The sequence below is a fragment of the Mobula birostris genome, chromosome 3 (genome assembly GCF_030028105.1).
Source record: "Mobula birostris isolate sMobBir1 chromosome 3, sMobBir1.hap1, whole genome shotgun sequence".
Lineage (NCBI taxonomy): Eukaryota > Metazoa > Chordata > Chondrichthyes > Myliobatiformes > Myliobatidae > Mobula > Mobula birostris.
This window is the reverse complement of record NC_092372.1, coordinates 172324019-172348019: the sequence shown is the minus strand read 5'-3', so window position 1 is coordinate 172348019 and position 24001 is coordinate 172324019. Positions and strand designations below refer to the sequence as shown.

Sequence of the window (24001 nt, the reverse complement as noted above, 5' to 3'; positions counted from 1 at the left end):
TAAGATATGGACATGCTGTAGCAGAAGGGATTAGTTTAGTTTGGCACAGCATTATGGGCTGAAGGGCCTGTTCCTCTTTGATGTTCTATGTTCATTATTTGACAAAATATTATTATAATTTACGAGCCCACCATCTCAATAACAGGAACCATCTCGTACCCTCATAACTGTGTTCAAATTGAACTTAGTTTCTTTTCTTGGTTCAGTGATCAACAACGTAGTTAAAAGTTCAATATATTAGGGTGTGCAGTGAATCTGTTTGGTCTGTTCTGTCCTGTCCTGAGCTCAACTCATCCTACATACTTGACTACTCCAGTACTGTCCTTACACATTATTTATGTTCTATTCTGGCACTCCAGTTTTCATAGGGACCTGCTGCATTTGTTCAGATCTGTGCTTATATTGTGATAAAAAGGTTCATAAAGCTGTTTTGATGAGGCATTATTGACCAGGGTTATTTCTCGTTCCGCAGATGCTACATGACGTGCTGAGTATTTCCATCGTTTTCTGCAGTCGGTTCAGATTTCGGCCGCTCCAGTATATTTGCTCCTGCACTAAATCTCAAGAGTCCCTCGCTTCTGATTTCATCCATCTTCGGTGGTTTCCGTTGTCAATGCATCAAATTCAATGCCTTTGTCTAAATCTTTAAAATTGCCCGCCCCTCTCCCCGTCCCAACAGTATCTAATAATTACTCTTTGAGACGGTCACTTATCACACCTCGTGCGCTTCACTAACTTAATCCCATTGTTGATGAGAAACTTCAGTAACCTTGGCCTTAATCTGACTTTTCTTCCGTAAACCTCTCCGCTTTCTCTCTTTCTTTAAAACCTCTGACAAAATGGATACGCTACCCAATGAGATCAGTTTTGAATTACTGTAACCAATGGAAAAGATCTGCCGTTTAATTACTACTTTTCTATATGTCCATTAATTTTCTGTGGTTTATGTAAACAGCACTTTGGGACATTTGTGATTATTGATGACATTTTATAATGCAAGTTGTTGCCCTGTTGATGTTAAAAGTGCTGATCCCATTACTGCTCCTTTGGCAATGGTTTGAAATCTAATCCTTCAATCACCTGATTTCACAATTTATTTTTGATGGTAATACATAATCAACCTTTGAAATACCTGATTCCTAATTCCCTTTGATGATCGGGTTAACGCTCCCTTCAGGTAGATTTAAAAATGGGCACATTTTATAAATCTGACTGCAGATCCCAGTATTTGGGTAGTTATGAAATCGAACCCTGAGACCAAGTTCCCTCTTCCTTGACAGCGGGGACGGCGAATGAATTGCCCTGCGGTGCGACCGGAGAGCGAGGGGATCCGTGGGACGCAGCTCATCAATCTCCTGCTCAACTCGCATAAAGGGGAGGAAACTTAGAGTGGAAAAGAGAGGGTGGCAACAACATGCGGAGACATCTTGTGCTTTGAGTGTCATCTTTTCAGTACGGGACGGGAATACACGAATCGGAAACCATCCCAGTTTTTCAATCAGCATGACCCAAATCAACAAAGCTAGAATCTCTCGTATGCCCGACATGCAGTCGGTACATCCATCCTCATCCCTTTGTCTCGCTCACTTCAAGTGAGGTCACTGAATTTATAGAAGATTTGCCCTGTTTATTACAACAATTGGAACAACTATTTCCCTTTGATTGCCTGATAGGGCGTGAACCAGACTGTTGAATACTTCCGTATGTTTAAACTTGGGGAGCGGTCCCCATATTTGCCTGCTTCTTGCCAGTTATTTCTGCGACATGATTTTAAAATGTCTAATATCGGAAAAAATCGAGTAAATCCATAATGTCATCGTGCAATATTGTAAATTTCGACGAGAATATTGACGTGTACATGATAGCGAAATTCTCACCCAGGCTGCCATAATTCTCTTTTCCCCTTATTTACCACCGCCTTTCTCTACGGAGCTAACTAAACTAGCAGTAGTTACGTGTTTAAAAATCAGAGTCCATTACAAAGATTGTCCTGTGATCCGCACGATAAATGTGCGCAAGGAAGGTCTCGTAAGGGTAAAGAATTGCGCACCGTGACTTGCAAGTCAAGTTTCTATGTGGGAGATTTCATATCAATATTTTGAAAAGCAAGCTGACTCGGTAATTCAACACATTGCCTAAAGTGATTTGGTCCTCGATTAGTGACTATTAATCGCGTCGTTTCAGACCGGTGAATGGATCTTTGGCCAAACCTCTACACGCCTAGGTGAAGTGTGAAGGTAATATAGAGCTCAGACTCTCACTTTTGTTTACTATTTGTTCAGTTGTTTTTTTTTCAATACTTATTAAGACGTAGAAGGAAGCTATTTGGCCCATTGCCAGATGCCGCTTTCCACCAGAGTAATCCATGGGTCCCATTCTCTTAGTCAGCAACATCCACTATTGTTTCACAGGGGTACATTCACAGAAAGCAATTTTGGGACGTGAGATGGTCACACACATAGAATGAGCTGCTGAGTCGACCGCTTAGAATTTAAATTTCGAAGTAACGGAGGGATTTGAACTTGTGTCCTCTGACCTAGTCAAGGTCTCTGGGCTATATGTCCGGTAACTTAATCCCTGTACCACCATCGTACCCCTATTGTCTTGCCCTTCACCCACCCCTTAACGTTTTACAATAACATTTCATTTGTGGGGAGAAGGGTTGTTAATCTACGTGTTTGTGTGCGCGCCTCGGCTGCACAGAAAAGTCGGAGGATGGGGTGATGGAGGGTGGTTCGGAGTTATCTCCTGACACTGGACCGCGGAGTGTGAAGTTAAACCAAGCAGATGGAGATGGGTTGCCTGGTGTTTCAGTGGCTGTCAATGTGTCCACTGGTGCGCCCTCCCTCCCCCCACCCCGGCGGTCATGTGATGCGCCCGTCCGCCCCGTCGTCTCTTTTGTTGTTTCGGTGGCTCAGTCCCCGAATTCGCCCCTGTGAGGAGGGCAGGACAACCGAGAGCGGCGGCCGAGACACTGGCAGAGTGAGGGGAGGAAGGGAAAGAGACCGAACCATTCTATACTAGCGTCTTCTTCAACAGGGGGAGAAGAGGGTTCGAGGAGCTGTTTGAAAGAATTAGCTCTGAAGAGCAGCGGCGTGTCCTGAACACGGAGAGAAAGCGAAGAGGCAGCGGGAGGGGATGGATGGTGCGGGGACAAGCGATTCTTCCCGTTGGCTGAGGAGGAGCCGCCGCCTGTTCCGCGTCCCCTTCTCCCACCCCCGAACATTCGCCGCGGGCTCGTTCGCCTTCAGTCAGCGGCTCTTCTCCGCTCCGGCCATGGTGGTGTCAGAGTTGCTCGCCCCTTCCCAGCGCGCATCAGCCGGACCATCGGTGTGTTGTTGCCTCTGGTTGTTCGCCGTGCTGCTGCTCGGCAGCCTGCCCGCGGGACTGCCTGCCAGCCCGCTCTCCAGCGCCGAGTGTCAGAACGGCAAAGGCAGAGGAGCCAACTGCTCAGGTAGGTGAGGCACAAAGAGAGCGAAACAACATTTTGTTTTTGCTTTACTTAGCTCGGCGTCCGAGGACAAAGACGATTGGAATTAGTTAAACGATCAACATGTAAATCTGGATTTAACACTGCGTCTTTTGCATTGTAGGCTCCTGGGGAAAGGTGACATATTGAATGTAGCACTTGGGTGCCTTGATGTTGCTAGGGTGCATTAGCATGCCCTTTGAATGGATGTTGCATAGGGGAGTAGCAGGTGCATTATAATCGCCAGGAGAATGCCACCCCCCCCCCATTATATCCAACCGACCCTTGGCCGGCGATAAGACTGAAAGATGGAGCATCCCCCAGGACTTCACGTGACCTACACTATTAAATATTTAACAAAAGGGGTTATTTTTGTTCGAAGAGGAGCAAAGAGGCTGAGCAAGAAATCTTGGGATGGTCCACTGATCAGATACCATTATCAGAGGTTTTCGCTTGTACCTGATAGTGAAGTCGTATATCTTGGTGAAATCATCAGTCACTGACTTCTTGTCATTTGAATTTTATAGATCAGTGATCACAGGCAGTTATATAAAGGGACTTTCCACTTGTACGTTGTTCAACTTTAGCATCTGTATTTTTTCAATTTGTAGAGTACAGTATAAGCGAGTTCTGTGTTGACCCCTCTTTGGTTAATTTTACGCACAAACCTTTTTAAAGATCCTTTCTCCACCCCACCCCCAAGCTCCGTCGTGAGGTGATCGTTACGATGAGAGGGACAATACAATTGGTAGCTAGATGGGGGTTATACACAGTCCCTTTCGGCTGTCTGCTGTTAAAGGATCAATGGAATAGAAATACAAAGAAAAAATCGTTCAGAGTATTGTGTGCTAAAGTCGTGACTTGATAATGTGTTCAATTTAACGTGTATTGCTCTTGCTGACGCTTTTGATATGCTCATAGAATTAAGTTTATATTCGAGAAGACACGGGATTGCTGTGTTAAAGCAAGTAGACTAATAAACAGAACCATGTTAAGCGACAATGACATGCTAATGAAATGTATAGCGTCTAGTTTCCACACGCGATTAGTGCAAATATTTTAAACCCACCAGATTCCGTTGAGTTAGTAAATGCAAACCTCGAAAGCCATGCTGCGAGTGAGCATTGTTTTGAAGCTGAACTTCTATCATTTACTAATGCATTTGTCTTAGAGGCAGGGATTGCTGAAAACAAATAAACGTAGTTCAACTCCAGTTCAATAACTTTTCGTAAACCTTTCTCGGCATTGGATGCCAGCTTCTGCTTCCGCCCTTAAACCAATTCATGCCTTATCGTACTGCTAGATCATCTGAGTCGTAATCTACCTCCGGATGCTTTGCTCACATCTTTCATGATGTAAATACCCCACACCTCTCTAGGAAAATAACAAATTGAAAGAATACAGATTAGATGTAGATATCCGTTGCCATTGATACTTTAAAAATTGCCATAGAAAATCCTTCATGAATTTTGATATGCTTTGTTTGCAGACAGTCCAAGAATACATTATTTCTTCAACCATCTTTCTCTCGAAAAATAACAATAGACCAATAAATTGACATTTAATCAAGTCATTCAGTCAATTGATTCAGGTACTTATGACAATCCTGATCTGGTAGATGCATTTTTTAATGAATTAGTAATGAATACTTAGTGATAGACTGTATCAGAAAGTTGCAGCAGTGCATTAATTCTGTGTGAATTTGGTATACGTTGTAATTAAGAAACCCAGGTTATTACCCAGCCGGAAGTAGGAAACAAAGAGAGAGTGAATCAGGAAGGAGTGGATAGATGACATCAAGTTTGAGTTTTAAAAGTTTTTTTTTGTATTGTGCCATTAATTGAGAAGGGCGAGGAGGTAGAAGTAGGAAGGATTTTCATAGTTCTGAATTCAGGGCAAATTAGTTGGAGTAGTAACCAGGTTCTGATTTTAAGAAAGGAGAAGAAACCACACATAGGTATGTAAAGTTCAAAGTAAATTTAGTATCAAAGTACAGAAATGTCACCATAGGCAACCCTGAGGTTCATTTTCTTGCAGACAAGTGCAGTAAGTACAAGAAACATGATAGAATCAATGAAAGACTGCCCCCACCAGGATGGGCAAACAATTAATGTGCAAAAGACAACAAACTGCGCAATTACCAAAAGAAAAAAAAATATCAAGAACATGAGATGAAGAGTCCTTAAGAGTGAGGGCATAGGTTGTGGGAACAGTTCAGTGATGGGGTGAGTGAGGTTGAGAGAGGTTATCCCTCAGGTTCAAGAGCCTGATGGGTAATAATTGGTGTTGTGTGGTGTGGTGAACTTGGTGGTGTGGATTCTGAGGTTCCTGTACCTTCTTTCTGGTGGCAGCAGTGAGAAGAGAGCATGGCCTGGATGGCAGTGAACCTTGAAGATGTGACCGCACTCCATGTAGATGTGCTCAGTGCTGGGGAGGGCATTACCCAGGATGGACTGGGCCAAATCCACTACATTTTCTAGGCTTTTCCATTCAATGATGTTGGTTTTTCCATACCAAGCCATGATGCATCCAATCAATATGCTGTCCACCACACATCTATAGAATTTCATCAGAGTTTTAAATGACATGCCAAATCTTTGCAATCTTCTAAGTAAATAGAGACATTGTTGTGCTTTCTTTCTAATGGTACATATATGCTGGCCCCAAGACAGAGCCTCTGAAATGATAATACCATGAAATATAAAGTTGCTGACCCTTCCCACCTCTGATCCCCCAATGAGGACTGGCTCATGTTCATCCAGCTTCCTCCTCCTGAAGTCAGTAATCAGCTCCTTGGTCTGGCTGACATTGAGTGAGAGGTTGTTGTTGTGGTACCACTCAGCCAGATTTTCAATCTCCCCGCTAAATGCTGATTTGTCACCATCTTCGATTCGGCCAGTGACAGTGGTGTCATCACCAAACTTGAAGATGACCTTTCTGTCACAGTGGCAGGGGGCATTGGGAGCAAGGGTGGACCCAAATGCAAGACACATCTTGTGAGGTTACTTAGATTTAGTTTATTGTTCGATATCAGGAGAGCTAGGCAGGAGCAGGAGTAGCGAACTGGACAAGGATTCAGGACTACGACTAGGTCGGGACCAAGGGTCTGGGCTTGGACTCGGAATCGGCTCCCAGAACTGGAGGAGACATGAAGAGGCTAGGGTATGGACTCCGGGCCCGAGACTGGGCAAGGATCCAGTACCTGGGTCTTGCCTCGGGCTCGGACCCCAGAACCAGGCATGGACATGACATGGGCTAGGGAGAGGAGGAACATGGAAAACAGAGCCTCGGTCTCGGGAGAGCAGGTACATGGAACCATAGACACATACACAGAACACCGAGTCGGGACCCCTCCTTGCGTACAGGACATAGGGCCAGGACTCGCACACAGAACAGAGAACTGGGATCCCTCCTTGGGTACAGGGCATAGGGCCGGGACTCACACACAGGACAGAGAGCTGGGACCCCTCCTTGGGTACAGGACATAGGGCTGGGACTCATGACCCTCCGCGGGGCAATGGCAAGATGGCCTGACTTACCCCACGGAGGCGAGGACAAGACGAGACAAGACATGACTCTCCGTGGGGCAACGGCAAGACGGCCAGACTTACCCCATGGAGGCGAGGACCAGACAAGACAAGACATGACCCCCCCCGCGCGGCAACGGCAAGACAGCCTGACTTACCCCACGGAGGCAAGGACAGGACAAGACCAACATGAAAGCACACCAGACAGTACCTATCTAGCTCCGGCAATAGAACTAGACCGAAGTGCAGGCGAGGTCTGCAGACAAGGGCTAGAGGCGAGAGGGGCAGAGAAGGGATTCAAATGGGGGGTGGGTAGGACAGGAATCACAGACCGCCAGGGCCAGAACTTGACTTGGAACTGAGAAGCTGCCAGGACCAGGACTTGACTTGGTGCTTGAATGCTGCCGAAGCCAGGACCTGACTTGGAACTTGAATGCCGTCGGAGCCAGGACTTGACTTGGTGCTTGAATGCCGCCAGGACCAGGACTTGACTTGGAGCTTGAATGCCGCTGAAGCCAGGACTTGACTTGGAACTTGAATGCCGTCGGAGCCAGGACTTGACTTGGAACTTGAATGCCATGGGAGCCAGGACTTGACTTGGAACCTCCGGGTAGTGGCAAGCTCTCGACTCGGCCTGGGAACAGTAGACAGCGGTTCTTGATTCCCTCTGGCAGGTTAACTGATGGACCCACCTCGGTGAGGAAACTTTGCAGGCTCACTTCGGTGAGGTAACTGGACAGGGTTGCTCTGGTGAGGAAGGGTGAATTACCGGCACTCGCTTTGGCAGAGACTAGGCTTGCTCCGGCTAGATGACATCGGCACACTGTACCTTTGATGACTTTGCAGATGCTCTCGCGCCGAACGGCTGAAAGCCGGAGACTGTAAACTACCGGTTCAGCTGAGCGTTAATTGCCTCTTATCTCCAAAGCCAAGGGACATGGGAAAACAGGGAATCAACGGTCTGGATTGTAACATAAACAAGGTAAATTTAAAGGGACCCCGATCTGGACCATGACACTTACAGCTGTGCTTAGCCTCACAGTAATAAGTATAAAGAGAGTGGAGCAGGAGGCTAAGCGCACAGCTTGTGGTGCACCTGTGCTGAAGGAGATTGTGGAGGAAATGTTGCTCATCTGAACTGACTGGGCTCTGCAAGTGAGGAAAGTGAAAAAAATTAAGAGAGAGTTTGTGGTGATAGTCTCTACTGACGAAATGAAGGCTGAAATGAGAAGTTTAGAGGCAAAAGAAGGCCCACCCCTGAAACAGCAAAATTTTTCATCCTTCAAACTGCTTCTCAATCATCTCAAGCAATTTATGTCTTGGACTTCAGTTTTCCAGAGTTGGTAAGCAAACACTTTGATGGCAAATTGAAAACCAATTTCTTGAACACAGTTTAGGAAAAGGATTCGTCCATTTAGAGTCGGAAAAAAGTTATAATTCTGTTTGTATGTTGTGTAACACACACAAAATGCGGAAGGAACTCAGCAAGTCAGGTAGCATCTATGGAGGGAAGTGAACAATCAATGTTTTTTCAGTCTTTCAGTCTAAGACCCTTTCTTAAGTCTTTCAGTCTGAGACTCTTCATCTGAACTTAGACTTAGAATTATACCAAGTTTTCATTCTTAGTTTTAGATCTAAGCAATAAGGTTATTTCCAAAAGCCCCGGGGCTGCTCTTTCTAGACTGGTATTCCAATATAAATTTCAATAAATGAACATTTATATTGAGATGTTTAACCATAGGCATGGGTGTTCTAACTGCTGGTGTAAAATGATTCCCCGGCAGGATAAATTTCTCCAGTCTGTTGGCCATTATTTATTCTCAATCAGTGACACAAATACAGTGCCTATAAAAAGTATTTACTCCACCTTGGAAGTTTTACAACATTGAGTCACAATGGATTTACTTTTTCTTTTTTGACTCTGATCAACAGAAAAAGACTCTTTCATGTCAAAGTGAAAACAAATTTCTGCAAATTGGTCCAAATGTATTACAATTATTAAACACAAAGTAATTGCATAAATATTCACCCCCTTCAAGTTAGTATTTAGTAGATGCACCTTTGGCAGCAAATACAGACTTGAGTCTGTGTGGATAGGTCTCTATCAGCTTTGCACATTTGGACACTGCAATCTGTTCAACCTCTGTCAGATTGCATGGGGATTGTAAGTGACCAGCCCTTTTCAAGTCCAGCCACAAATTCTCAACTGGATTGAGGTCTGGACTCTGACTCTGTGACTCCAGGACATTAACTTTGTTGTTTTAAGCCATTCCTGTGTAGCTTTAGCTTTATGCTTGGGGTCATTGTCTTGCTGGAAAACAAGTCTTCCTTCAAGTCGGAGTCCTCTTGCAGACTGCGTCAGGTTTTCCACCAGGATCTCCCTGTATTTTGCTGCATTCATTTTACCCTCTACCTTCACAAGCCTTCCAGGACCTGCTGCAGAGAAGCATCCCCACAGCATGATGCAGCCACTACCGCGCTTCACGGTAAGGATCGCGTGTTTTTGATTATGTGCGGCGTCAACATAACATTTAGTCTGATGGCCAAAAAGCTCAATTTTGGTTGCATCAGACCATAGGGCCTTCTTCCAGCTAACTTCAGAGTCTCCCACATGCCTTCTGGTAAACTCTAGTGGAGATTTCATGTGAGTTTTTTTTCTCAAGTGGCCTTTTCTTTGCCACTTTTCCATAAAGCTGTGACTGGTGAAGCACCTGGGCAACATTTGTAGTATGCGCAGTCTCTCTCATCTCAGCCACTGAAGCTTGTAACTCTCCCAGAGTTGTGAGAAGTCTCTTGGCGGCCTCCTTCACCAGTCCCCTTCTTGCACTGTCACTCAGTTTTTGAGGATGGCCTACTCTAGGCAGATTGACAGCTGTGCCATATTCTTTCTATTTCTTGATGATTGACTTAACTATTCTCTGAGGGATATTGAGTAACTTAGAAATTTTCTTGTATTCATCTCCAGACTTGTGCTTTTCAATAACCTTTTCATGGAGTTGCTTGGAGTGCTCTTTTACCTTCTTGGTGTAGATTTGTCAGGATACTGACTCACCAGCATTTGGACCTTCCAGATACAGGTGTATTTTCATTTCAATCAATTGAAACACCTTGACTGCACACAGGTCTCCAAAAACAGTTCTCCATTTAACTAATTATGTGACTTCGAAAATCATTTGGCTGCACCAGTGATGATTTGGTGTGTCATATTTGGTGTGTCATTTTGTGTTTTATATTTGAAATTGATTTAGATCACTTTGTAGAGATTGGTTTTCACTTTAGCATGAAGGAGTCTTTTTCCGTTGATCAGTGTCAAAAAGCCAAATTAAATCCACTGTGATTCAAAGTCAAAAAACAATAAAACATGAAAACTTTGGGTGTGGGGGGTGGTGAATACTTTTTATAGGCACAGTAAATGATTGCCTCAGTATCAGATTGCTTTCAGTGCTCTGCTGGGAGCTCTGTTCCCTACTCTACAACAGTAACCATGATTGGAATTGGAATTGGTTGTAGTTTGTTTATTATTGTCTCATGTACTAAGGTACAGTGAAAAAGCTTTTGTTTGTGTGCCATCCAGATAGACAATTTCATGCCTAAGTATGGTACAGAGAAAGTGTAGTGCAAATAGACAAATAAGTGCAAGGACTACAATAAAGTAGATTGGAAACAATGACAATACATGATTGCAATTTTTTTTTCCTTTCGATTCTCCTAAATTCATTTTAGTTGGACTCTACATGGGTGAATGAAGTGTCTGGCTGTTAGGCCAGCTCTACTCATAATGAAATCCCTTGCATGCAATACTGTCTTGAGTAGTAAGTGCACATGGTCCTCTGTTTGGCATAGTTTGAAATGCCATCATGTGACTTTATCCAGATGAAGCAAGCCATTCAGAACAATGAGCAGATCTTGGGAGAAACAGTTAATGTTTTAGGTCATTGGCCTATCATCAATCTGAAGTGGTAGTCCTGCTTCTATCTTTCCACAGATATTGCCTGAACTACTGAATATTTGCCAGTTTTTAATGTATGATTTCCATTATCTCAGTATTTTATTTTCACAGTTATAGTTCATTTTGTTGATTATTGAAGAAGCAGAATGCACCACTCCATGCCCATTGTACTCTCAAGGTAAATCCTAGCCCTTATAAAATTTATTGCAACACTCACAAGTGCTGGAGGAACCCAGCAGGTCAGGCAGCATCTATGGAAATGAATTAACAGTTGACATGCTTCAGGTTGAGACCCTTCATCAGGACTGGAAAGGAAGAGGGAGATACCAGAATAAGAAGGTAGGGGGAGGGGAAGGAGGACAAGTTGGAAGGTGATAGATGAAGCTAAGTGGATGGGGGAGGGGGATGAAGTAAGAAGCTGGGAGAAGATAAATGGAAAAGGCAAAGGGATAGAGAAGAAGGAATTTCATAGGTGAAGAGATTGGATCATGGGTGAAAGGAAAGGAGGAGAGGCACCATGAGGAAGTGATAGGCAGGCGAGGAGAAGAGGTAAGAAAAGGGAAGTGGGGAGGGGAATAATTACCGGAGGCTACATCTGCAAAAAGGGGAATTTCTGGCTGACCAACCAATTTAATTCCAGTCCATATTCCTGTTTTGATATTTTGGTCTATGGCCTCCTCTTCTGGGAAGAATAACACCTCATATTCCATCTAGGTAGTCTCCAACCTGATGGCATCCACATGAACTTCTCCAACTTCCGGTAATTTTATTTTACCTTTTTACCTCCCAGTCCTGATGAAGGGTCTTGGCCTGAGTGTCGACTGTTTATTCATTTCCAAAGATGTTGCCTGGCCTCCTGAGTTCCTCCAGCATTTTGTGTGTGTTGCTGCAGATTTTCAGCATCCGTAGGATGTCTCATGTTTATAAAATTTATTGCTTATTTCATCCTTGAACAAATGAACAAATGAGACCCTTGTATCTCAACTAGTGCTAGCTATTAAACTAAATAGATTAATAGCTATTATCCTGCCACTGCCTGTAAGGAGCTTGTACGTTGCCCCTGTGACTGCATTAGTTTTCTCTAGGTGCTCCAATTTCCTGCCTCAGTCCAGAGATGTACTGGTTGATAGGTTAATTGGTCACTGTAAGTTGTCCTGTGATTAGGCTAAGGTTAAATTGGCTTTGCTGGGCTGCGCAGCTCCAAGAGCTGGGAGGACCTACTCCATGCTGTATCTCAATAAATAAACAAATAAATACAATCTGTCTAATCCTATTTGACTGCCAATTTTTCTACATGCTGTCGTATATTCTTATGAAAAATGTTGTGTAGAATTGTGAAAGTCATGAGGTAAATGTGGCTTCAAAGAACTGCAAAAAAAAAAACAAGATAGCTTTCAGATCTGAATTGCTAAACCTCACGTAGGTCTGCTGGGAAAATAATGCAGAAATTATTGATGTGAAGTCCGGGCAAAGTAGTTTTCAAACCAAAAACATTTTATAAAATTAAAATATCTCACTTGCAAAAAGAAGTAGCTATTAATACGATTCTTTCTGAAGGTAGATGACCGTATAGTGCTTATTATGTTACTGTGGATTTATTAAGGGAAGATTGAAACTAACTAACTTCTTTTGAGTAGGTAATAAGAAGGATTGATGAAGGTAATGCTTTTGATATATTTCATGTGAATTTAACAAAGATTTCACATGGTAGAGTGGTCAAAAAGTAATAGCCTACGGAATACAAAGGAGAATGATGAAACTTAATCCAATTTGACTGTATGGCAAGAAGCAAAGTGTAATTGTTAATGAGTATTTTTGTGATTGGAAACCAATGGGATCCCTATAGTCCTCAGTAATTGGTCCCTTGCTTTTTGTAAGATAAATCAATTATTTAGTCCTGGATTTGAGATCATGATGAAGAATTTTGAAGATGATACAAAAATTGCCTTATATTTGACATTGAGGAGAAGACATTCAGGCTGCAGCTAAATATAAATCCTGTGGTCATTTGGGCAGAAATTTTGAAAATTGTATTTAATCCTAAGAAATGTGAAAAAATGCACATGGGGTGGTGTAACAAAATAGATACCTTATATAAGAGGATTTTTTTTTAGAAAAACAGACCTTGAACAGGTTAATGAGATTGCTAAAAAGGCATTTGTGATGCCATCCTTTATTAATGGACGCATAGAGTACATGACCAGGGAGATTATGCTGGAACACTGGCTTGAGGCTACACACAGTTTTGTTCACCATATTACAGAAAAGGTGCAATGGCACTGGAGAGGATGAGGAAATGACCTGTGAAGAATGGAAAATCTCAGCTGGTTTAATTGTTTGGATGTGCTGAGGCTGGTTTCTTTGGTATAAAGGAAGCTGAAGGGAGAGGGTCCTAGATAAAGAGAAGGAACTTATTTCTTTCAGAAGAGGGTTGACATCATTGGCATAGGTTTAAAGTAAATAGACAAAATAGCTGAGGAAAGATTATTTCATCTGAAGATGGGAGGTGTTTGGATTTCACCAAGCAAAGGTGTGTAAAAGTAGAGACTCCCATCACTTTTATAAAGTACTTAGAGTTGTATTGGAAGTACTGTGACCTGCAGTAATATGGACCTAGAATGAGATCAATTTTGACTGGCAGAGACACAATGGGCTCCTTCTGTGTCTTAATTTTTTTTTCACAATTCTATGAAAATGCATTTTAGTTTTAATAAATATTAAAACATATCTATATAATAAAGTTGTTGAAAGCAAAGTTACTTTGAGCAAAATCACTGTGGACAGTCAATATTAACATATCGTACGTCAAAATTATGGTGGTGTAATAAAACTAATAAATGTCAGCAAAATAACAGAGCTGGTCATTGATTTCAGGAAGTGAGGCGGAGTACACACCCCTGTCAATGCCGGTGGTGTTGCGTTGGTAATGGTTGAGAGCACCAAGTTTCTAAATGTAAATAGAATCAGAAATGTGTCCTGGTCCAGCCATGTAAATGCTTTGCTGAAAATGCGTATCAGTGCCAAGTTTCCTCCGAAGGCAATGGAAGTTTGGCATGTCCCTGATGACTCTTACCAATTTCTACAGGGTCACCAGGAAGAGCATTCTATCTGGATGCATCACAGCTTTATTTTGTCAAAGATCACCAGAAGTTGCAGGGACCTGTGAGTGCAGCCCAGTCTGTCATAAAAAAAACACCCTTCCCTCTATTGACACATTTGCTGCCAAATTATTCAAAGATTCCTCCCACCTTGGTCATTTGCACATCTCCCTACTCCCATCTGTTAGTAGCTACAAAAGGTTGACAGCACGAACCACCAAGCTCAAGGATAGCTTCCACCCTTCTGTTATCAGAGTCTTGAACAGAACTCTTATACCATAAATATGAATTCTTGATCTCTTAATCTACTTCAGCATTGCCCTTGCATTTTAATTGTCTACCTATACTGCTCCTTCACTGTTACAGTAACACTATATCCTGCATTCTGCTTTTTTTTCCCCTTTCGTTTTAACTCAGTCCTTGCATCTGGATTGAATGCAAACAAAAGTTTTTCACTGTATCTTGGTACTTGACAAAAATGAACCGATTGGCAGTGATCAAATACAGGGGAAAATATGAGCATATTAATTAAAGCCTTACTGCTTTATTGAGTCGTCAGGTTCTTGATTCTTCTCTTGTGTGACATTCGCTTTGTTGTGCTAGAGCCAGAGCATCACTTCCAGATTCTTCATGCAGAGAAACCAAGATGATGTAGAATACTGCCTTCATCCAAATACATGGATGTACGGAGGAGGAAATGTTAACATAACCATCTGGATGGGTTTAAGTTAAACAATGATTTTGTATCTAATTAAGTTTGCCTTTCAGTGACCTCAGTTAAAATTATTTTTTGGAGTACTTAAATCATCAAAGATTTGGAGCTGTGGGCTCACTTCTAGTTCTCCGTGTTAAAGAAAAAGGAAAAGTACCCAACAAATAGGAGAAACAATTAGCAGTAGAAACAGAAAATGCTGTAATGCAGCGGGGGAGGCAGCATCTGTGGAAATTGAAATAGTTACTGAAATCATTCATCATTTACAAAAAAGCAGGAGTGTTTGGAAATTGTGGAGAAAGTTTTTAGAAAAGCTAGGAGGTACCAGACAAGAAAATAGAAATACAGAATGTTCAAAGAAAGAGAGGAAGGGAGATAGAAATAGAGGGAGAAAGACAGAGTGGGGAGGACAGAGTTAATAGAGAAAAAGAGAAATTCCCAGAGGTGGGAGGGAAAATAATGGAAATATTTCAAGAGACGTAATGAAGAAAATACAGAAGTATTGGGAGCGTTAACTAATAGGAGGAAGTATGAGTCAAGGATGAACCAAGGAATAAGACATAGTCCCAAAGATTTGCCAGAGGGTTATGAAGAAAGATAAAGTCAAAGAAAGGAGAATGTAGGCAGAGGGAGACAAAGAATGACAAGTCAATTACAGGATGAAAAATAATCATTATTTCTAATTTTAATCCTGTTTAACACTCAGGTAGATCACTTAGATTATAGTGTATTATTAGTCAACAGAGGGCTCAGTTTGAAATTGAAATGCTTGATGTTAATAACTTTAGAGTAAGTATCTTTACAAACTTGTTATTACCACAGTGAAGCGGTTGTAATTTTGGATAATATATCACAACTGCACCTAAAGCTGTTGCATATGGTAGGGAATTTCAATTAATAAATCACATCCTACAGCCTCATTTACAACTTTACATCAGAAGTATCCGAAATTGCCTTGTGCACTCTCAGCATCTTAATGGGCAATAGAAAGAAAGAGGTTGAAAGTAAGTTTGTGGAAATTGGGTCTCTGGGTTTCACAGCAATAACCTGGGTTGCTGCTGATCTAATTCATCCCCCCATCCCTATAGGAGGCAGCCTTCCCTCCCTCCTTGCATTTATTTATTGGATGTTGTGGAAAATATTGATAGATTTTAATCTAGTTAGAAGCATCAAAATACTTGTCCTATACCCCACAGTTTACTAGTCTAGTATCAACGTGCTGGCAGATGAAAATCAAGTCTATTGCTTCTGAGGGATGGCATTTATTTATGCTCTCATTTGGGAGGCCCTAAACTCAACCTACCCTTCAGTGCAACAAGCAATGAAGTCGGAATCCTACTCTATATTAGAAACAAGGTCAGGGACAAAATAGGATAAATATTGTAACCTAGTCACTGGAATCAATTGTTACTTACAAATCTTATAAATATCATTTCTACACTTTACAATTTATTTGAAACTCCCAATTCCCTTATAGGATCAATTATTCTGTGTAAACATTTTGTCAGTTTTTAGATTTCTTTGTGTCATGTACAAGGTGAACACCAGGCAGTGTTTCATTCCATTAGCAGGAGGTCAGCAGACCATGCTACACACTGAATAAAATTCATTAACCTCCCTTCTGTGATGCATCATTCATCTCTCATTTCAGTGGTACACATATATAATAAATGGAAGCAGAATCAAATCACATGTTAGTTAAAAGATTTTCATGTCAAAATCATTCATTCCAATGTAATTTATTGCAGGTAATGCATTTTGTCAAACATACCTCATGATATATCTTTTCAACCTTATTTATGTGAGATAGCAGCTCTTATAAAGTGAGTTATTCTGAATCTAATCCTCTTTATATTTTTTTTTAGCTTCTGGCTTCATTACATTGTTAGTTTTGTTTTGTTTGCTGATGAAGCTGCATAGAATTAATGCAATTATGATATAACTTTGCATGATGTTTTGTTTGATTTTCATTAGCAGTTCTGAATAGTGGCATAAAGGATTTGGAAAAAGACCAGTGAGATTTATACTTACTTTTTAATTCATTGAATATGGCATTAATTCTTATAAAACCTGAAATAGATTGAGATATGATTTTTATTGCCAAAAAGGATTATTTTGGCCACAGAGCAGCTGGCATCATGCCATTTGAAGATTACATAGCTTAGATTGATTTTGGAACATTGCAGAGTTGTATATTTTTCTAGATTTCAGTGCTACAACTATTTGGTTAAAACCTGACTTAAAGGAACGGGCTGGTTGTAAAAGTCATGTTAACCATACATCTGAGCAAGAGATCTATGTGCAATAATCTAATTACCTGTCAAAGACAAAAAAAATCTATTATCCGTTTGTGCTGGAAAATATAATGACAATAATCAGAGAGTCTGTTTGGAAATTCACTTTTATGCTGGATGTCAAAACCAAATGCAGTATTTTCCTTAAAAACAAGAACACACTTGTGAACTAGTGCTATAAAACTAAGAGAATGAAAAGCATCCTCTATTGTTTTGACCATGGTTGTTTGTGCGAAAGCTTCTAACTTCCGGTAAATTTGCCATAAAATGAACTGCTAAACAGAGTAAATCTTTCCAAATACTATTCATTGCAGTTTGCTTGTAAATGTCATGATGCAATGTAGAAACACAAATAATATTTACTTGTTTTCCTTTTTGTAGTTGAATTAAAAATCTCCCTTTCGATATATTTTTTTTGAAATTGCTGGTTTTGAATTTTTGAAAATATCAATTTCAAGTTGTGCCCTGAATGCATAGGTTTTGTCTGTAGCAAAATATATATTTTATCAAATTGCATCTTTTGATGTAGAGTTACTAGAATACAGTGGCATGTAAAAGTTTGGGCACCCCTGGTCAAAATTTCTGTTACTGTGAATAGCTAAGCGAGTAAAAGATGAACTGATTTCCAAAAGGCATAAAGTTAAAGATGACACATTTCTTTAATATTTTAAGCAAGATTACTTTTTTTATTTCCATCTTTTACAGTTTCAAAATAACAAAAAAGGAAAAGGGCCCAAAGCAAATTTTGGGCACCCTGTATGGTCGTTACTTAGTAACACCCCCTTGGCAAGTATCACAGCTTGTAAACGCTTACTGTAGCCAGCTAAGTGTCTTTCATTTCTTGTTTGGGGGATTTTTGCCCATTCTTCCTTGCAAAAGGCTTCTAGTTCTGTGAGATTCTTGGGCCGTCTTACATGCACTGCTCTTTTGAGGTCTATCCACAGATTTCGATGATGTTTAGGTCAGGGGACTGTGAGGGCCATGGCAAAACCTTCAGCTTGCGCCTCTTGAGGTAGTCCATTGTGGATTTTGAGGTGTGTTTGGGATCATTATCCTGTTATAGAAGCCATCCTCTTTTCATCTTCAGCCTTTTTATAGACGGTGTGATGTTTGCTTCCAGAACTGGCTGGTATTTAATTGAATTCATTCTTCCCTCTACCAGTGAAATGTTTCCCGTGCCACTGGCTGCAACATAAGCCCAAAGCATGATTGACCCCTGTGCTTAACCGTTGGTGAGGTGTCCTTTTCATGAAATTCTGCACCGTTTTTTCTCCAAACATACCTTTGGTCACTGTGGCCAAAAAGTTCTATTTTAACTTCATCGGTCCACAGGACTTGTTTCCAAAATGCATTAGGCTTGTTTAGATGTTCCTTTGCAAACTTCTGACGCTGAATTTTGTGGTGAGGATGCAGGAAAGGTTTTCTTCTGATGACTCTTTCATGAAGGTCATATTTGTGCAGGTGTCGCTGCACAGTAGAACAGTGTACCACCACTCCAGAGTCTGCTAAATCTTCCTGAAGGTCTTTTGTAGTCAAACAGGCGTTTTGATTTGCCTTTCTAGCAATCCTATGAGCAGTTCTCTCTGAAAGTTTTCTTGGTCTTCCAGACCTCAACTTGAACTCCACCATTCCTGTTAACTGCCATTTCTTAATTACATTATGAACTGAGGAAACGGCTACCTGAAAGTGCTTTGCTATCTTCTTATAACCTTCTCCTGCTTTGTAGGCATCATTTACTTTAATTTTCAGGTGCTAGGCAGCTGCTTAGAGGAGCCCATGGCTGCTGATTGTTGGGACAAGGTTTGAGGAGTCAGGATATTTATAATGCTTTGAAATTTGCATCACCTGGCCTTTTGTAATGATGATTGTGAACAAGCCATAGTCCTAACAAGGTAATTTAGGTCTGAGACCTTGGTAAAAGTTATCTGAGAGCTCAAATCTCTTAGGGTGTCCAAACTCTTGCATGGTGCACCTTTCCTTTTCTCACTCTAAAATTGTACCAAGCAAAAATAATACACCAATCTTGCTTAAAATGTTGAAAAGAATGTTTCATCTCTAACTTTATGACTTTTGGAGATCAGTTCATCTTCTACTCACTTAACTATTCACAGCAACAGAAATTTTGACCAGGGATGCCCAAACTCTTGCATGCCACTGTATATAACAATGTCAAAACAGTAATAACTAAAGTAACAAAATGAAGCCTATGTGCAAAGTTGTCTGAGAGTGAAAAACCTAATACATAGTTATCATAAGATCTGTGGTTCTGTATTACTGCTGAGGGATTTTGCTATGCTGCTGGAACAACATGGTCCCCTCTTATCTCTAATCGTCAAATATGTTGTGAATGCCAGTCTGATTCTTGTTTCTCATCATCTCTAATGTTGGAATAGAATGTTTTAGGAAAATAAGAACAGATCGACCAACAAGAGTCCTGCTGAAGCATCTCAGCCTGAAACATTGAGTGTACACTTTTTCCATAGATGCAGCCTGGCCTGCTGAGCTCCTCTAGAATTTGGGTTGGCTGGTGGTGTAGTGGCATCAGCACAGGGCTTTGAGGCAGATGGTCCTGGGTTTGAATCCGGTCGGGTCTCAACCTGGGCAACGTCAGTATCTGCAATGTATCTTGCCATGAAATCCCTATGGACAACTACACTATCCATAGGGTTGCAATGAGTCGATAATGACTTTTCGGCACTCAACAGTAACAAACAACATTGATTTGCTTATATAGTAATTTTCCTCTTGGATGTAATGATCATTAAAAAAATATATGGCAACGTCACCTCCTCCCACCCTTGCCCAATTCATTCTACATCTTAATAGTTTGCATTGTTTTCAATCAGTTCTTCTATCTCCAACCCGCTTACGGACCCCTCTGTACAACTATTCCATTGAAATGTGGCCGTTTCAACTCTTTTATTTTGGAGTCCTTGCTACGAGGCAGTGTTGTTCCATGTATAGTGGCTTAGCCCAGGTTTTTACATCTTAAGTTCCAGTCGCCAAAAAGCACAAACATCTTTTAACAGAACACTTGTCAAAAACTTTTTAATTTGATCATTAGTGTAATTTAAAAAATGTTCAATAGGGTTTAAATAGTTTAAAAATTTAACAAAAAGTGAACAGAATTAGAAAAACTAAAATTAAATTTAAAAAATCCTGATCGTTCAGTGCTCCATTTGAATGAATGAGATTATTATATCTATTTTGGCCATCTACGGTGGAAAGTTGAGAAGTCAGAGATGAAATGCACTTGGTCTTTTAGCTCAGGGTGTTTCTGCTGTATGCCTGTAGTCACCACTGGAGCAGGAAATAAAGTCAATTAATCTCCAGAGTCTATGTGACTTATACTCTACAAGGTGTTGGTATGAAGTCAGAGAAGGTTGGCCTGTGAAAAGCACCTTGGCAACAGTCATTTGTAAAACTACTGATTATAGGCAAATACATCTTGGGATAATAATTCTGACAATCACCTGCAGAACATTATTTTTCTATACACATGTGCTTTGGTTGCATTGCTATGATTGTTATAAAGGGTATTTGTGAAACCACATCTGGAGTTCAGTTTGGCAATCAATGGAATGATCCAGTGCTTTGCTATCTTTGAGAAGATTCCAGGATACAGTGAGTGTGAGCCTCAAGGCAAAGGAACTAGGATATGGGGCGCGAGTTGATGTTTGACTCCATTTTGTTGATTAAAACTTCCATGGTTCGCTGACTAAAGCAATGAGGAAGAATGAAACATTGAGGTGAATGCGGCAGCCAAGTGTTGACAACTGCCTTCTGTTCGTTGATCCAGAGAAGGAGCCTGTGCGGCCTATTGTTGTGCGTGGAGGGTAGGCCTATGTATTTGAGTGATGTCTCTCTCTTTCGCTGATGTTGGAGGATGTTACCGATTGTCTGCATTTCTGGATTTGGACAATGGACTATGGACTTTTTCAATCTTGTGCTTTTTTTGTAATCTGTGTTTTTACCCAATTCCTTCTTGATCTTTTGTGTGTGGGGTGGGAAGGGGAATTGGAGGTTGATGTTCTTGTTGCATTTTTATCAGTTTTTGTGTGGGGAAAGGGGATTTGGGGGCCAATATTCTTGCTGCATTTTGTGCAGATGGAGGTGGTTTGCTATTTCTCTCTGAACTGACTTCCACGGTTTTTCTTAGTTTCGTGGCTATCTGGAAAAGAAGAATCTCAGAGTTGTGAACTGCATACAGACTTTGATAATAAATGAACTATGGAACCTTTATTGTTCTCCTTATTTAAGGAAGAACATTAGGGCATTAGAAGCAATCCAGAGAAGTTTACCCGACTGATACCTGCCTGAACAGGTTGATTGCCCTGGAAGGAGATATTTAACATTAGTATTCCATCTTCTCAATACCAACAAGACCAAGGAGCTGATTATTGATTTCAGGAGGTGGAAAGGGTCAGCAACTTTAGATTCCTTAGTGTTATCAATTCAAAGGTCCTGTCCTGGGCTTAGCACATAAGTACAAATATGAAGAAGGCATGGCAGCACCTCTAAGGACTTCATGAAAATTCAGCATGATATTTAGAACTTTGATACACTTCTTTAGATATATAGTGGAGAGTATGTTGATTGTTTGCATCACAGGTTGGTATGAAAACACCAATGCCCTTGAATGGAAAATCCTACAAAAAGCAGTGGGTAAGGCACAGCGCATCAAAGGTAGAGCCCTTCCCACCATTGAGCACACCTACATGGAGCGTTGTTGCAGAAAAGTAGCCTTCGTAATCTGGGAACTTCACCAATCATGTCATGCTCTCTCCTTGTTGCTGCCATCAGGAAGAAGGTAAAGGTGCCTCAGGACTGTTACTTCTAGGTTCAGGAAGAGTTATTACCTATCAACCATCAGGCTCTTGAACCAGACGAAATAACATCACTCAACTTTACTCGTCCCATCACTGAATTGTTCCCACAATCTGTGGACTTACTTTCAAGGACTCATTTCATATTCTCAATATTTATTGCTTATTTATTTATTATTATTATTTATTTATTTTTTGTATTTGCACTGTTTGTTGTCTTATGCACTTTTGTGTGTTTTTCTGCCCTGTTAGGTATGGTCTTTCATTGGTTCTATTATGGTTCTTGGATTTATTGAGTATGCCTGCAACAGTTGTATATGGTGATATGTATGAACTTTGACAATAAATTTACTTTGAACTTTGAACTTTTGAAGATTAGCTTGTGAGTGGGACTTGACTGAAAAGCATTGGAGTAGGAGTGAGGAGTCTCTTTCCCAAGTGGCACTGGAAGCAGAATCTTCGAATGTTTTAAAGGCTGAGGGAGAAGGATCTTTAAAATGCAAAGTGGCAAAAGGTTACAGTGTGGAGATGGAATTAGAGCTGAGCTTACAATCAGATACAATCAATCACATTAAATGGCGAGGCACGCTTCAGTAGTCAATTGGCCAACATTAGTTCCTAATCCATATGTGCAAAAATTTGTATCTATCTTTATTATTTCAGCTGTGAATAAAATGATTTTTAATGTTTTAACTGTTTACTAGCTTTAATACTTATGTGTATGTAAATTCTCAAGCTCTCTTTGCTGCTGTCATTTCCTAATATCACCGTGGATGAACCAGGAGGTATGTCATCTGCTGAGGCTAGATCTGTGGCATGAAAGTCTGGCAACCCAGGCCTGTACCGGAAAACCAGGTATGATTTGCTGAGGGCTATTTAAGGGGCGAAGAGACAATTTGGAAGGAGATTGGAGGTGATATCAGATGCATGGCAACTCTGGCAGGGTCTGCAAGACATTACATCCTACAAAACGAAACCCAATAGTATGAATGGCAGCAATACTTCACTACCAGATGAACTCAATGCCTTCTATGCATGCTTTGTAAGGGAGAACACAACTACAGCTGTGAAGATACCTGCTGCACCTGATGACCATGTAATCGCTGTCTCAGAGGCCGATGTTTGACTGTCTTTAAAGAGAGTGAAGCCTCGCAAGGCGGAAGGTCCCAATGGAGTACCTGGTAAGCTCTGAAAACCTGTGACAGTCTAATACCATCATTCCCACAATCCTGATTGAGAAGTTGCAGAACCTGGGCCTCTGTACCTCCCTCTGCAATTGGATCCTCCACTTCCTAACCGGAAGACCACAGTCTGTGCAGATTGGTGATAACAACTCCTCTTCGCGGACAATCATCACTGGCGTATCTCAGGGGTATGTGCTTAGCCCACTGCTCTACTCTCTGTATACACATGACTGTGTGGCTAGGCATAGCTCAAATACCATCTACAAATTTGCTGACGATACAACCATTGTTGGTAGAATTTCAGGTGGTGACAAGAGGGTGTACAGGAGTGAGATATGCCAACTAGTGGAGTGGAGCCGCAGCAACAACCTGGCACTCAACGTCGGTAAGACAAAACAGCTGATTGTGGACTTCAGGAAGTGTAAGACGAAGGAGCACATACCAATCCTCATAGAGGAATCAGAAGTGGAGAGAGTGAGCAGCTTCAAGTTCCTGGTTGTCAAGATCTCTGAGGAGCTAACCTGATCCCAACGTATCGATGTAGTCATAAAGGAGGCAAAACAGCGGCTATACTTTATTAGGAGTTTGATGAGATTTGGTGTGTCAACAAATACACCTATAGTTGTACTGTGGAGAGCATTCTGACATGGGGGGCGGGTGGGGGGCTACTGCACAAGACCGAAAGAAGTTGCAGAAGGTTGTAAATCTAGTCAGCACCTTCTTAGGTACTAGCCTACAAAGTACCCAGGAGATCTTCAGGGAGCAGTGTCTCAGAAAGGCAGCGTCCATTATTAAGGACTTCCAGCACTCAGGGTATGCCCTTTTCTCACTGTTACCATCAGGTAGGAGGTACGAAAGCCTGAAGGCACGCACTCAGCGATTCAGGAACTGCTTCTTTTCCTCTGCCATTCGATTCCTAAATGGACGTTGAAGCTTTGGACA

At 41.4% G+C, this 24001-nt stretch overlaps 1 protein-coding gene across 1 annotated transcript in view; it reads left to right on the top strand.

The window, feature by feature from the left end:
- The first annotated feature begins 2948 nt into the window (after nt 1–2948).
- LOC140194753 (tomoregulin-1-like) overlaps nt 2949–24001 on the top strand; it is a 287906-nt gene continuing 266853 nt past the window's right edge. Inside the window, exon 1 of the mRNA XM_072252017.1 lies at nt 2949–3454. Within this exon, the coding sequence (XP_072108118.1) occupies nt 3139–3454 (316 nt within the window). The 5' untranslated portion in view covers nt 2949–3138. The remainder of the gene's footprint in view (nt 3455–24001) is intronic.